Source organism: Zalophus californianus, chromosome 6 (assembly GCF_009762305.2).
Source record: "Zalophus californianus isolate mZalCal1 chromosome 6, mZalCal1.pri.v2, whole genome shotgun sequence".
Lineage (NCBI taxonomy): Eukaryota > Metazoa > Chordata > Mammalia > Carnivora > Otariidae > Zalophus > Zalophus californianus.
Genome location: NC_045600.1, coordinates 105,538,182 through 105,550,835, shown reverse-complemented (window position 1 = coordinate 105,550,835; position 12,654 = coordinate 105,538,182). Strand labels below are relative to the sequence as shown.

Genomic DNA, 12,654 nt, shown 5'->3' with positions numbered 1-12,654 from the left:
CAAATTTGCCCTTGTTCCTGGACACATCACGTATTGAAAAACAGCCTCATCAGTGCCTCTTAAGAGGACCTCAGTAGAAGTCTAGAAGAGACTTTCTCTTTTAAGTTGGCAAACTGTACCAAAATTTACCAGTTGGGATTGAGTTTTTCCTTTTCCAATTTAGTGGAAAAAACTTAAACAACATACAAAATAAATAAAGCCAGATCACTCCCTGGCTGAGTACAGGCTTTATATGATTCACCCTTCAACTGTTAGAATATTTCTCTTTGGAAAAGAAAAGTAATAAGATTTTGGATAAGAATAAGTAGTAGGATTCTGTAAATAAGATTTGTATCATTAAAGCTCATGCCATGTTTCAAAGGATTATAGAGATGAGTAAGAAAAAGTTTTTGGTCGTATTTTTCTTTTTTCACCATTTGGGAACATTTATTTCTCAATGGATGAAGTCTATGACTAAAGTGAGATAAATCTGAAAGGACCAGACAAAATCTGTATTGTAAATACACAGTACCCCCTAGCACTGACAGTTATTTATGTTTCAGAATGTATTTATCAAGTAATTCTTCTTTCTCTAACTTAATTGAATTGTTTATGTAGTATTTTCATTAATGTGTATAGTAAATTAAGCTATTCATTTTACAGATCCATGACATCTTTCATGTTTTTCCCCAAAGTCATGAAGATGAAATTGAATTTATTTTTGCCTCTGAATGCAAAACAGGTTTCCGTCATTTATACAAAATCACATCCATTTTAAAGGAGAGCAAATATAAACGATCCAGTGGTGGGCTGCCTGCCCCAAGTAAGAAATCCTTTTTTATTTAGAAAAAAAATATATATATATGTTGGGGGCGGAAACTGGGAGGGGCAAGGTAATATAATGTCTCTTTTGTATACTTTATATCCATTATAAGCATCGGTTCTTCATTAAACTTAATACATAAGTTAAGCTAGAATATAAATACATATGTGAAATCATAGGACAAAGTTCTTGATGGATATGTAAGAAACTATTAATAGTGAGTAATCTCTGGGAATGGAATTACTTGTTTTTGCTTTCTACTTTTGCCTTGACTGTAATTTTTAATTTGTTTAAAGTGAGCCCAAGTCATATTTAGATTTAAAAAGCTGTTTTTAAAATGTTATTTGGTTATTAGATATTTTTACATCCTAGTTTTGTTTTGTTTTACATATTATGTTTTTTTTTTTTTAAGATTATGTATTTATGAGAGAGAGCACCAGTGTGAGGGAGAGAGCACGAGTCAGGGGGAGGAGCAGAAGGAGAGGGAGAAGCAGACTCCCTGCTGAGCAGGGAGCCCAACATGGGGCTCCATCCCAGAACCCTGAGATCATGACCTGAGCAGAAATCAAGAGTTGGCTGCTTAACTGACTGAGCCACCCAGGCACCCCTCCTATTTTTTTTTGTTTAATACTGTCTGCATCTACACTGAAGTTAATATGGTTATAGCTCTTCAGATTGATATAATTATGCTGTCCAAAGTGAAATCAAATATTGTATTAGCTGGAGTTAATTTCTCTCTAAAAAGTGATGGTTTTCCTTCTGGGAAATGTAATAACAGAATGGATATGTAAGCCTAGAAAAAGTGAAATGATATATCCAATAATTCTCCTGTTTGTGTTTTTGTTTTTTTGAGTTATAGTTTCCTACTTTAATAATAAAGAGTTTGTTTTGGAATGGTAGGCACTTTATGATAATGTTATATGCTTAACTGCCATTTGGGACATAACAGACTCAATAGCCATTTTTTTAAATTGTGGCAAAATATACACAAAACCTACCATTTTAACTATTTCAGTGTACTGTTTAGTCGCATTAAGTATGTTTCTATTGTTAGGCAACCATAACTACCATCTACCTCCAGAACTTTTTTCATCTTCCAGAACTGAAACTGTGCCGTAAATATTACCCGGTTTAGCTTATTGCTCCCTCCCCTCAACCGCTGACAACTACTTTCTGTCTCTGATTTTGACTACTCTAGATATTTCATATAAGTGGAATTATACAGTATTTGCCCTTTTATGTCTAACTTACTTCACTTTGCATAATGTCCTCAAGTTTTATCCATATCATAGCATATGTGAGAATGTCCTTCCTTTTTAAGGCTGAATAAATTCAACTGTGTGTATAGACCACATTGTGTCTTCCATTCGTCTGTCTACAGACACTTGGGTTCCTTCCACATTTTGGCTATTGTGACTAATACTGCTATGAACATGGGTGTACAGATACCTGTTTTGAGACCCTGCTTTCAGTTCTTTTGGGTGTATACCCAGAAGTAAAATTACTGGATCATATGGCAATTCTATTTTTTAATATTTTGAGGAACCACCATACTCTTTTCTGTGGCAGCGGCACCATTTTATATTCCCATTAGCAGTGCGCAAGGGCTCCAGTTCATCAACATCCTTGTCAACACTTTTTATTTTCTGTGTGGTTTGTTTATTTGTATGTTTGTTTGGATATAGCCATCCTAGTGAAGTGTTATGCCATTGTGCCTTTGATTTGCATTTCCCTAATGACTAGTAACATTGTACATCTTTTCATGTGTTATTATCCATTTGTATATCTTCTTTGGAGAAGTGTCTGTTTGAATCCTTTGGCAACTTTTCAAGTGGGTTGCATGTTTTTCTCAGCGGGGCCTTTTAAATATCATTCTTATTTGGGAAACATGAGCTACATCTTTCAACTGACAAAATAAATACTGCCTATGACTCTGTTCCTTTACTTAGCCTAATTTTTTTAAGGCAGACTAGATCTTGTATATCCAAGATGAAGAATTTCTTCCTTGAGAGCCTTAGTTTAACTTGAGCCTTGGGTGAAATTGCCCTTACCAGCTCCTCTGTTGTTGATAAATTAAAGCCACTTATGAAATTCCAGAAATTTTACTGCACAAGCAGGGGGAGGGGCTGGGGGAGAGGGAGAAGCAGGCTGCGCACCGAGCAGCGAACCCAGTGCAGGACTCAATCCCAGGAACCTGGCATCATGACCTGAGCAGACGCTTAACCAACTGAGCCACCTTGGCGCCCTCCAGAAATTTTAGTGATGACTGGTCAGAGAGCTGTGAATAGTACATAATTAACTAAAACAATATTTGGGGAACAGTAATACAATGTTGGTAACTTAAAATCATATACTCCTGTTGAAGAGGGTAGGACGTTAACATTCATCCCTGAGGCCTAGCCTCTCTGTTTCCTCTCAGTGTCTCTTTCTGGACCCCTCAGTTTATCTGCCTCTTCTTTCCCTTCCCCTCCTTTCTTCCTAGACTTTCTTGCTCCACATCTTTTTCCTTGATATCTACTTCATCTTCCTCCTCCCTCTTCTTCCTCAAGTGGCTATAATGTGAAACAATTAGTACTTGTTATATATATATATTAAGTAGTAGTTTCTGGACATAAAATTTAAAGGGCTAAGTTGAATTTTTGTGTCTTAAGAAAAAATAAACTTTTTTAACCTTACGGGGACCCTAGTTAAGACCCTGTGCCATCTTATCATCTGTCCCCAGCTGTCTCTTCCCACAGTACTACTAGGCAAAGAGAAATGGTTTCCATATTTTAACCTCCTCCTTCAGCCACTGGCCACCGGGAGTTTTCTTTACCCAGACAGAATCTCATAAAGACAAATGGGGCATGTTGGCATTTACTGTGGTAATACCCAGTTTATTTTTTGGCAGATGAAGAACAATTGTATAAAAATTTTTCTTTTGTGGCGTTTTAAGTAGTTTGTTGCATTTCTAGGGGAAATGCCTTGTCAACCCATTAGACTTCTAGGTCTAGGAATACAGTTGTTTTTGAGTTCTTTTCTGGCTTTGCCATCAGAATCTGTTTTGCTGTTTTTACTTGATTTACATGGATCCCTCCACCATTATTCCATTGTATTGTGAAGACTCATAACTTGGAATTTTTTTAACTGTAGACTTTTTAAAAATTAAGGTGAAATTCACATAACATTAAATTAACCACTTTAAAATGAACATTTTAAACATTTTATTTCTTTAAGATTTATTTATTTGTGGGTGGGGAGGGACGGAGGGAGATGGAGAGAATCTCAAGCAGACTCAGTGCCCACTGAGTGCAGAGCCTGTCTCGGGGCTCAGTCTCACAACCCTGAGATCATGACCTGAGCTGAAATCAAGAGTCGGATGCTTAACCGACTGACCATCCAGGTGCCCCTTGAACAAACATTTTAAAATGAATAGTGGCAGGGCACCTGGCTGGCTTAGTTGGTGGAGCATATGATTCTTGATCTCAGGGTCTTGAGTTCGAGCCTCACGTTAGGTGTAGAGATTACTTTTTAAAAAAAATTTTTTAATTAAAACATTAAGAAAAATAAGATAAACAGTGGCATTTAGTACATTCACAGTGTTGTACAGTCAGCACCCATGCTTAGTTTCAAAACATTTTCATTACCCCAGATATAACTTAAATTGTTTAATGTGCTTTTGGAAAAAAGAGGTTTAGAGTAATGTTCTTCATTGTTTCATTTGCTTATAGTCTCATACAGAGTGCTGAATGATAACTATGTTTATCTTTAGGTGATTTCAAGTGTCCTGTCAAAGAGGAAATAGCAATTACCAGTGGTGAATGGGAAGTTCTTGGCCGGCATGGATCTAATGTATGCTCTTTTATTCTACTGATCTGTTTGGTCAACATTTGCTGTGTTTATGCAGTACAAAAAAGCTGTAGGACAACTTTATATGACCCCAGTGATTTGACGGTATTAAGTTAGGGCCTACAAGAACTCAAGTTTTAGAAAGGAAGAATCTTAGTTTAAATTACAAATCACCCGTTTTATAGCCCTGATATTAGATGTGTTCTGGTTACTTAAGTTCATCATTTTCAAGTATAGTGTTTCTGCTTAATAAGGAAAGGGCTGGTCCATATTTTCTGAGTCTGCAAAAGTTGTGAGTTGGGATATTGTTTGAAAATTATTTTTATATCTCTTATAGACTGCTCATGTCATTTCTACATTAGAACTTGCATTTACTACTTCTGAGATAGTGATTCTCTTTCACTTACCTGTTTATCTTATCTCACAAATTTAAAGTTTTATCCACCGCCTTCAAAAAGTGGTGGACATATATACAGAGTGTAGGTTGATATGGAAAAGGAGGAAAATCCACCCTCCTTCCTCTTAGCATGTGGCCTTCTGTAGCAATTCAGTGAATTTGAATTTTTTTTTCTTTTGCCTTTCATAGTATCTTGTGTTTCTTTGAACTTTCAGTTAGGTGGTCAGTTTCCTGAGAGCTCTAAGAACTCCATTCTTTATGTGTGTGATACATTCAGTTAAGTTGATGTATGCTACCAGGATTTAGGGAGGTCTTTGATTTCCTCAAATTGATTTGATTTGGCGTACTGGCTGCTATAGAAGTCACTTATAGTCCCCAAGATGGTTAAAGAGAAAAAGTGAAGATCCGGGTCTCAGGTTTGGTTTTGTTGGTAAAAACTTTAGAATATCATAGGTAACCGTTAAAGTCTAATTTCCACTGAGCGTTTCACGTGGCCTTCTGGTTATATATATCCAAATATATTTTTTCTGTTTAGGGACCTTGGATGTTATTGTCATTTGAGAAGAATCTTACTGTGCAATTCCAAGTTCTGATAACAAAAAATTACACTATTATAAAGTTCCTGCTTGTGTAATGGTTGGATAATACTGAGGGAACCCACAGAATTGTATTTACGCAGATCTGAATCTTATTTCAGCAACCTAAATGTCTGTTACTTGCAGTTATGTGCATCAATTTTCTTCTTTCTTTATGTCATGCTTATATAATGTGTTTGTGCCTCTCTTTCTTACTCTTTCATATCCCTCTATCCTGGCCTTATTTTTTTTAAGTTACCTTTTCCTTCTCTGCTTTTGTCAGTGACCTTGTTCCCACCCAAAGATTTTTAATGGCAATAATTGGGTAAAGCTTTGAGACCTTTTTTTTAAGATTTTTTTATTTATTTATTTGACAGAGAGAGACACAGCGAGAGAGGGAACACAAGCAGGGGGAGTGGGAGAGGGAGAAGCAGGCTGCCCGCCAAGCAGGGATCCTGATGAGGGGCTCAATCCCAGGACCCTGGGATCATGACCTGAGCTGAAGGCAGACTCTTAATGACTGAGTCACCCAGGTGCCCTGAGCTTTGAAGCTTTTAAGCCCATGTGCTCCTCACTATTGGGGAGTGGTTCTCAAAGTATGGTCCTTGGACCAGCTGTACAGCTGGGAACATTTTAGAAATGTAAATTATTGGGCCCACCCCAGACCTTCTCAATCAGAAATTCTGGTGTCAGAACCCAGCAATCTGTTTAACAAACCCCTCAAGGTGATTCTGATACTTGTGTTTAATAAAGTAGTTACATGAAACAAAGAAAAGAGCCTTTAAATCAGGGATGAGAAATTAACCAGTTATTTCTTCAGTTTTGAAAGGCCTGACTCCCAGCTGCTAGGTCAAGAGCAGAACCTATCCTAACCTTTTGTGCAGATTAACACATACCTCTGAAACTTCATGAATGTTTGTCCTGGCATTTCCTCTCACTTGTATCCTTTCTGTATATGTCATGAGGGCCTACTTAATCTCAACCCTGTTTATTTCTGTACCTGTGTATGCTAAAAAATATTTAATAATGAAGAAACAGCTTCGTGGAGATAATGTGGCATTTAAAAATACTTGCCTCTAGAAATGTATCTATGTTTTCTTTGCTGTGCAAAAAAATTTAAATTTCATTAAGCACTGAGTAGCCTGGTAGAAGACTTTTTTAAAGGGACAATAAAGCCATTTATTTAGACTCCTACTGTAATTTGTGAGGAATATTAAATGAATTCAGCTGTGAGTTTACTTACAGTTTTTTTTGAGTTCTGAATGAAGACTTAAAAGATCTTATCCATACTTATTTATAAACTATACCAGTATTGAAACTGTAATTGAGTTCAGTTATTTCCCAACCCAGTAGATAAAATACTTTTGCAAGTTTGTACCAAAGACCAAAAAAGTACTGCCTAAGATAATACTGCACTGAGAAATACACAGGATTCTAAAATTAGACTCTAAGTGTGCGTGAATGGTTGACCTCAGCCGCAATATAGGTATGTTTTTTCCCTGTAAAATGTTGTCGTTTTAATGAAATAATTCTTTTTTTTAATTTTTTTTAAGATTTTATTTATTTATTTGAGAGAGAGAATGAGATAGAGAGAGAGCATGAGGGGGGGAGGGTCCGAGGGAGAAGCAGACTCCCTGCTGAGCAGGGAGTCCGATGTGGGACTCGATCCTGGGACTCCAGAATCATGACCTGAGCCAAAGGCAGTCACTTAACCAACTGAGCCACTCAGGCGCCCTTAATGAAATAATTCTTGCATTTTAAGAAAAGCCCACATTTCAGTCATATAGGAAACTAACAATAGCATGCAATTCAAGTGTCCTTTTTCCTTGTGGACAAGATCTATTCTTAGGTAAAAGTCATAAGCAAAACCAACTCAGGTTTATTAACATTGGTGGCAAAATGTTTTAAGAGGCACAAGTCAAAGGGTGACTCAAATGATTCTATTTAAAATTGGGAATTGTTTGTTGAATTACTAGCCTGGCCAAGGTCCTACTAGCACTGATTTTTCTGTTGTTTTTTTCTGACAGATCCAGGTTGATGAAGTCAGGAAGCTGGTATATTTTGAAGGCACCAAGGACTCTCCTTTGGAGCATCACCTATACGTGGTCAGTTATGTAAACCCTGGAGAGGTGACAAGGCTGACTGACCGTGGCTATTCCCACTCTTGCTGCATCAGTCAGGTATTAGTCCCTGTTGGAAAAGAGTTTCCTATCATATAAAAGACCTTCTGCTGTAATACTCCTTTAGAGTAATGTGAAAATCAGTGAAATTGGCCTGCTGAAGTCTGATTCTCTGAGAAAAAACTTTAAAAAGTCTACTCTTTTTTTTTTTTTTTTAAGATTTTATCTATTTATTTGAGAGAGAGAGCCAAAGAGTACACACAAGCAGGGGGGAGTGGGCAGAGAGAGAGTGAGAAGCAGGCTCTTGGCTGAGCAGGAAGTCCGATGCGATGCAGGGCTTGATGTGGGGCTTGATGTGGGGCTTGATTCAGGGCTCAATGCAGGGCTCGATCCCAGGACCCTGAGATCTCGACCTGAGCCAAAGGCAGATGCTTAACCAACTGAGCCACTCAGGCTCCCCTAAAAAGTCTACTCTTTATTTTTCTTTTTCTAAAGATTTTATTTATTTATTTGAGAGAGAGCGCACGCATGAGCAGGGGGGAGGGTCAGAGGCTGAGGGAGAAGCACATTCCCCACTGAGCAGGGAAACCTACACAGGGCTCGATCCCAGGACCCTGGGATCGTGACCTGAGCTGAAGGCAGACCCTTAATCGACTGAGCCACTCAGGCGCCCTAGTCTACTTTTAACTTTAGCATTGTATATGGACGTAAATGGTCAGACTCTTAACCATACTCCTGCTCTAGCACCAGCACAGATGTAGCACCTTTTTTTACTTTTCCACAGGGAAAAAGTAATTGTTTCTCCTTTCTCTAGCATTGTGACTTCTTTATAAGTAAGTATAGTAACCAGAAGAATCCACACTGTGTGTCCCTTTACAAGCTTTCAAGTCCTGAAGATGACCCAACTTACAAAACAAAGGAATTTTGGGCCACCATTTTGGATTCAGCAGGTACTCATTTCCCTGAACCTGATTTTAAGTAGAATTAGTACATAAGTGCGCTAAATCTGTTTCATAGATCCACATTTCTCATCTCTTACCACCACTTGTCCCTGAGCTGCTAAGTTCCTGATTAATCCCACCCTTTCTATTCTATCAACCACCAGATAAGATGGGTTACCTCCCATTCCAGGCAGGAGCAGGTCTGGAAGGCCTTTTTGAAGTTTTTTAATTTGATTTAAGTTTTTACTTAAGCAGTCTTTACACCCAATGTGGGGCTTAAACTCATGACCCCTAGATCAAGAGTCGCACGCTCTTCCAACTGAGCCAGCCAGATGCCCCTGGAGGGCCTTTTTGAAAATAAGCATAAAATAGTCACAGTATCAGCTAAGAAATGATTTGTTCACATGTTTGGGTAATTTCCCAGATAAACAGATGAGGATAATGTACATAGAACTAGTAAGACTGAGCAGGGAAGCTGAAGCTTTAGGGAATAACTAGCTGGTAGCTTTCTTAACTTTTTAAAGCACTTACAGTGGTCATCTTAATGAAAGAACACTTGTTCTGTATGGGAGTGAAGAGCACTGTGAATTATCTATTTTTTAAGTGCTTGATTTCTTAAAAAAATGGAGTAATTTTATGTATCTTTAATCCACTTTCTCCCCAAATCCTTTTTCCTGTTAAGTATTTTCACTCATGAATAACTGCTGAAGGGTTAAGAAATTAGTGCAAAACCACAGGGTATGTTCTAATGTCCACAAGTAGAATTTGTAATATGGTGATGATCTCTGCTGAAATTGTAACATTATCCAGTATACACAGACTCAGGATAAGTCTGTATAGCTTTGGTAAACCAAAGACTGATCATGACTTTCATTTTTTCTGGGTCCTGGTTAGGCTTATTCTGTAATGATCAGAAACAGATGTTTATTGAGCATCTGTTGTGAGCAAGTTAAATTGAGTTAAATTTGTGCTTCCAGTTTCTGATCAGGTATATGGCTTAACCATCATTAAGTTACACTGAACCAAGCACAAAGTATTTGTATAGTTCTGCATCTGAATACCTCCTAGGCTCCAAGGATTATTCAGAATATTGTGTATCTGCTTTTGAAATAATTAAATATATTCATTAGATTTTCTTTTTTAAAAGATAAATGTTCTTGCTTATCACCTGAAAGGGGGATGGTCATTTATTTGTGTGGGGGGTTGTGGGTTTATGGTTTCTTTTCCTTGCTCTCAGATTGCAGAGTTCCCATAAGAACTCCTTTTACGTACTTTTTTTGTTATCTCCTCATAGGTCCTCTTCCTGACTACACCCCTCCAGAGATTTTCTCTTTTGAAAGTACTACTGGATTTACATTGTATGGGATGCTATACAAACCTCATGATCTACAGCCTGGAAAGAAGTACCCCACTGTGCTGTTCATATATGGTGGTCCTCAGGTGGGCATATTTACTTATTTTAATTTAATTTTATTTTAATTCCAGTGTAGTTAACATACAGTGTTATATTAGTTTAAGCAATTCTGTACATCACCCAGTGCTCATCACAACAACTGCACTCCTTAATCCCCATCATTTATTTCACCCATCCCCCCACCCACTTCTCAGGTGGGCATATTTATATACATAATGTGTGTGTGTGTGTGTGTGTATTTTTTAGATGATTTGTTTTTTAAATGTCTAGTTGTTCAAGTTAAGATTTGAGCATTGTTGGACCTCTGCTGTTCTTGACTCTGGCTTATGTTCTAATTCCTATTTAGAAGTTGGATTTTGTTACATGGCTAATTTAATAAATCAGTGTCAATTTCTTAATTTACAGTAGGACTGAAATTGTCATGGGAATGGAATATTCATGTCAGTAGGTAAATGTGTTGTCTTTTATGTAAAGAAACTTGTTTGGGAAATGAAATTAAATAGTTAACTGTCTTGGTAAATAAAGAGTTTTAATAGATACTTTCAGAAGCCTTGGTAGCCTAATGAATTCCACCTTTTCATTCTAAGTCTATATCTCTCAAGCAGACTAGAATACTTTATCATCTAGTTAAGGCAACTGCTATACTACTATTTAGCATTGTAAGAAGTTTACACCTGGATTTTCCTTTTTCTGGATTAAATATGGGCATGTGAATATTAAGTAAATCCTGTTGACTATCAGAGTAAAGTATTTGGAGTAGGGGCATTGGTTAATTGGCACTTTTTAAAAATGTTTATTGATTATTTATCTTGTTGGGCCTTTGAAGAAATTAGAATATAATTATACCATTTTTATAATACAGCTCTTGACTCCGTAAATATCCTTCATAATTACATCCAGTTATTCAGTATCTGGAAATGTTAGATGCTAAAACATCCAAAAAATAGGGACCCGTGGCTGGCTCAGTCAGTAGAGCACATGACTCTTGATCTTGGCTCAGGGTCATGAGTTCAAGCTCCACTTTGGGTGTAGAGCTTACTTTAAAAATAGGAAAAAAAAGAAAAAGACGTCTGAAAAATAAAATAAAAGCAAAATAACTGCATAAGCCACAAAATCTCAGCAATGGCAATCATATATCAAGTTAAATCACTTTGCCATCGTTAAGTGTATTTTACAAACAAAACATAATTCACATTTGTATTATACTCATCTATACATAAATCATAAACAAAATTATAAACAGCTAAATTAGCCTTCTGTTAAAAACTTGAAGCCAAATCTTTGTAAACTTTAAAAAAAGTCTTGGGGTGCCTGGGTGGCTCAGTTGGTTAAAGTATCTGACTCTTGGTTTTGGCTCAGGTCATGATTTCAGGTTCATGAGATCAAGCCCTACCCTGTGTCTGGCTCCCTGCTCAGCAGGGAGTCTGCTTCTCTCCCTCTGCTCATGTGCTCGCTCTCTCTAAAATAAATAAATCCTTTTAAAAATAAAGGCTTAATACAAAGAAATGCAAGAGAGAAATTACAAGACACTCTCAGAAGTTTTACATATTTTCGTATATTATTTTGATAATAAGACTAAGTAAGAAGGATGTTTCTCCTTTCCAGTGAAGAAATGATATATGAGATATGTGACAAACACACTATAAAGACTAACTGGTTATGTAGATCTTTAAGACTATAGAACTCCTTTATATTACTCCTTATTACTAATTATGTTTAAAAAGCCACAGGGGGCGCCTGGGTGGCTCAGTAGGTTAAGTGTCTGTCTTTCGCTCAGGTCGTGATACCAGGGTCCTGGGATCAAGCTCCGCAACAGGCTTGCTGCTGGGCGGGGAGCCTGCTTCTCCCTCTCCCTCTGCACTTCCCCTGTTTGTGCTTGCTCTCTCTCTTTCAAATAAATAATAAATAAATAAAAATAAATTTTTGATTAAATCTTAATCAGTCTAAGAAATTATTATTTCTTGGTGTATGTTCAGGTCAAAGTGGGAATCTTGATTGGCAACAGTGTTACAGTTTGTAACATGGAGTGAATTACTTTGTCACTAACTGCAGCAATGTCTATAGTTGGACGAAAGTGAAATCCAAGAAAAGCAAATATTTCCGATTAAAGTCATCTAGGCTTAGTTTTTTAAGCTCTTTATTGATAACAGCTGTATGTTTTAACAAATCCTTGTGATGTTTCCTATGTGCTAGACACTTTTATAAATATAAATGTACAAGAAAGCAGACTAAGTGATAGCAGGACACAGGTTTTGAAGAACTGATACTGAAGGAGACTTCTGAATTCTCAGTGCCAAAGGGCATTATGTTTAAGTACCTTCCTCCGGAAGTAGCAGGCCTCTGGCTGTGAGGACACAAACACTGGCTCTTGGGAGAAATGTTCATATCAGGCAGTTGAGGTCACTTTTGTGTGTGACAACAGTTGAGGCCATTTTTGTGACAACCGACAACAGTAAAGTGTTTTTTTTTTTCTTTAAAGATTTATTTATTTGAGAGAGAGAGTGAGTGTGAGCACATGGGGGTTGCGGGGCAGAGGGAAAGGGAGAGAGAGTCCACAAGCAGACTCCCTGCTGAGTG

The 12,654-nt window shown here is 37.3% G+C and overlaps 1 protein-coding gene across 4 annotated transcripts in view; it reads left to right on the top strand.

The window, feature by feature from the left end:
* The window catches only part of DPP8 (dipeptidyl peptidase 8), a 60,928-nt gene that overhangs the window by 34,542 nt on the left and 13,732 nt on the right, over positions 1–12,654 (top strand). For all 4 annotated transcript variants that reach the window (XR_003515673.1, XM_027569904.1, XM_027569906.1 and 1 more), the window contains exons 12-16: positions 643–802; positions 4,554–4,633; positions 7,630–7,782; positions 8,537–8,672; positions 9,958–10,103. Coding sequence is in view for 3 of the 4 variants with exons in the window: in XM_027569904.1 (XP_027425705.1) it covers positions 643–802; positions 4,554–4,633; positions 7,630–7,782; positions 8,537–8,672; positions 9,958–10,103 (675 nt within the window). In the remaining variant the exon portion in view is untranslated. The remainder of the gene's footprint in view (positions 1–642; positions 803–4,553; positions 4,634–7,629; positions 7,783–8,536; positions 8,673–9,957; positions 10,104–12,654) is intronic.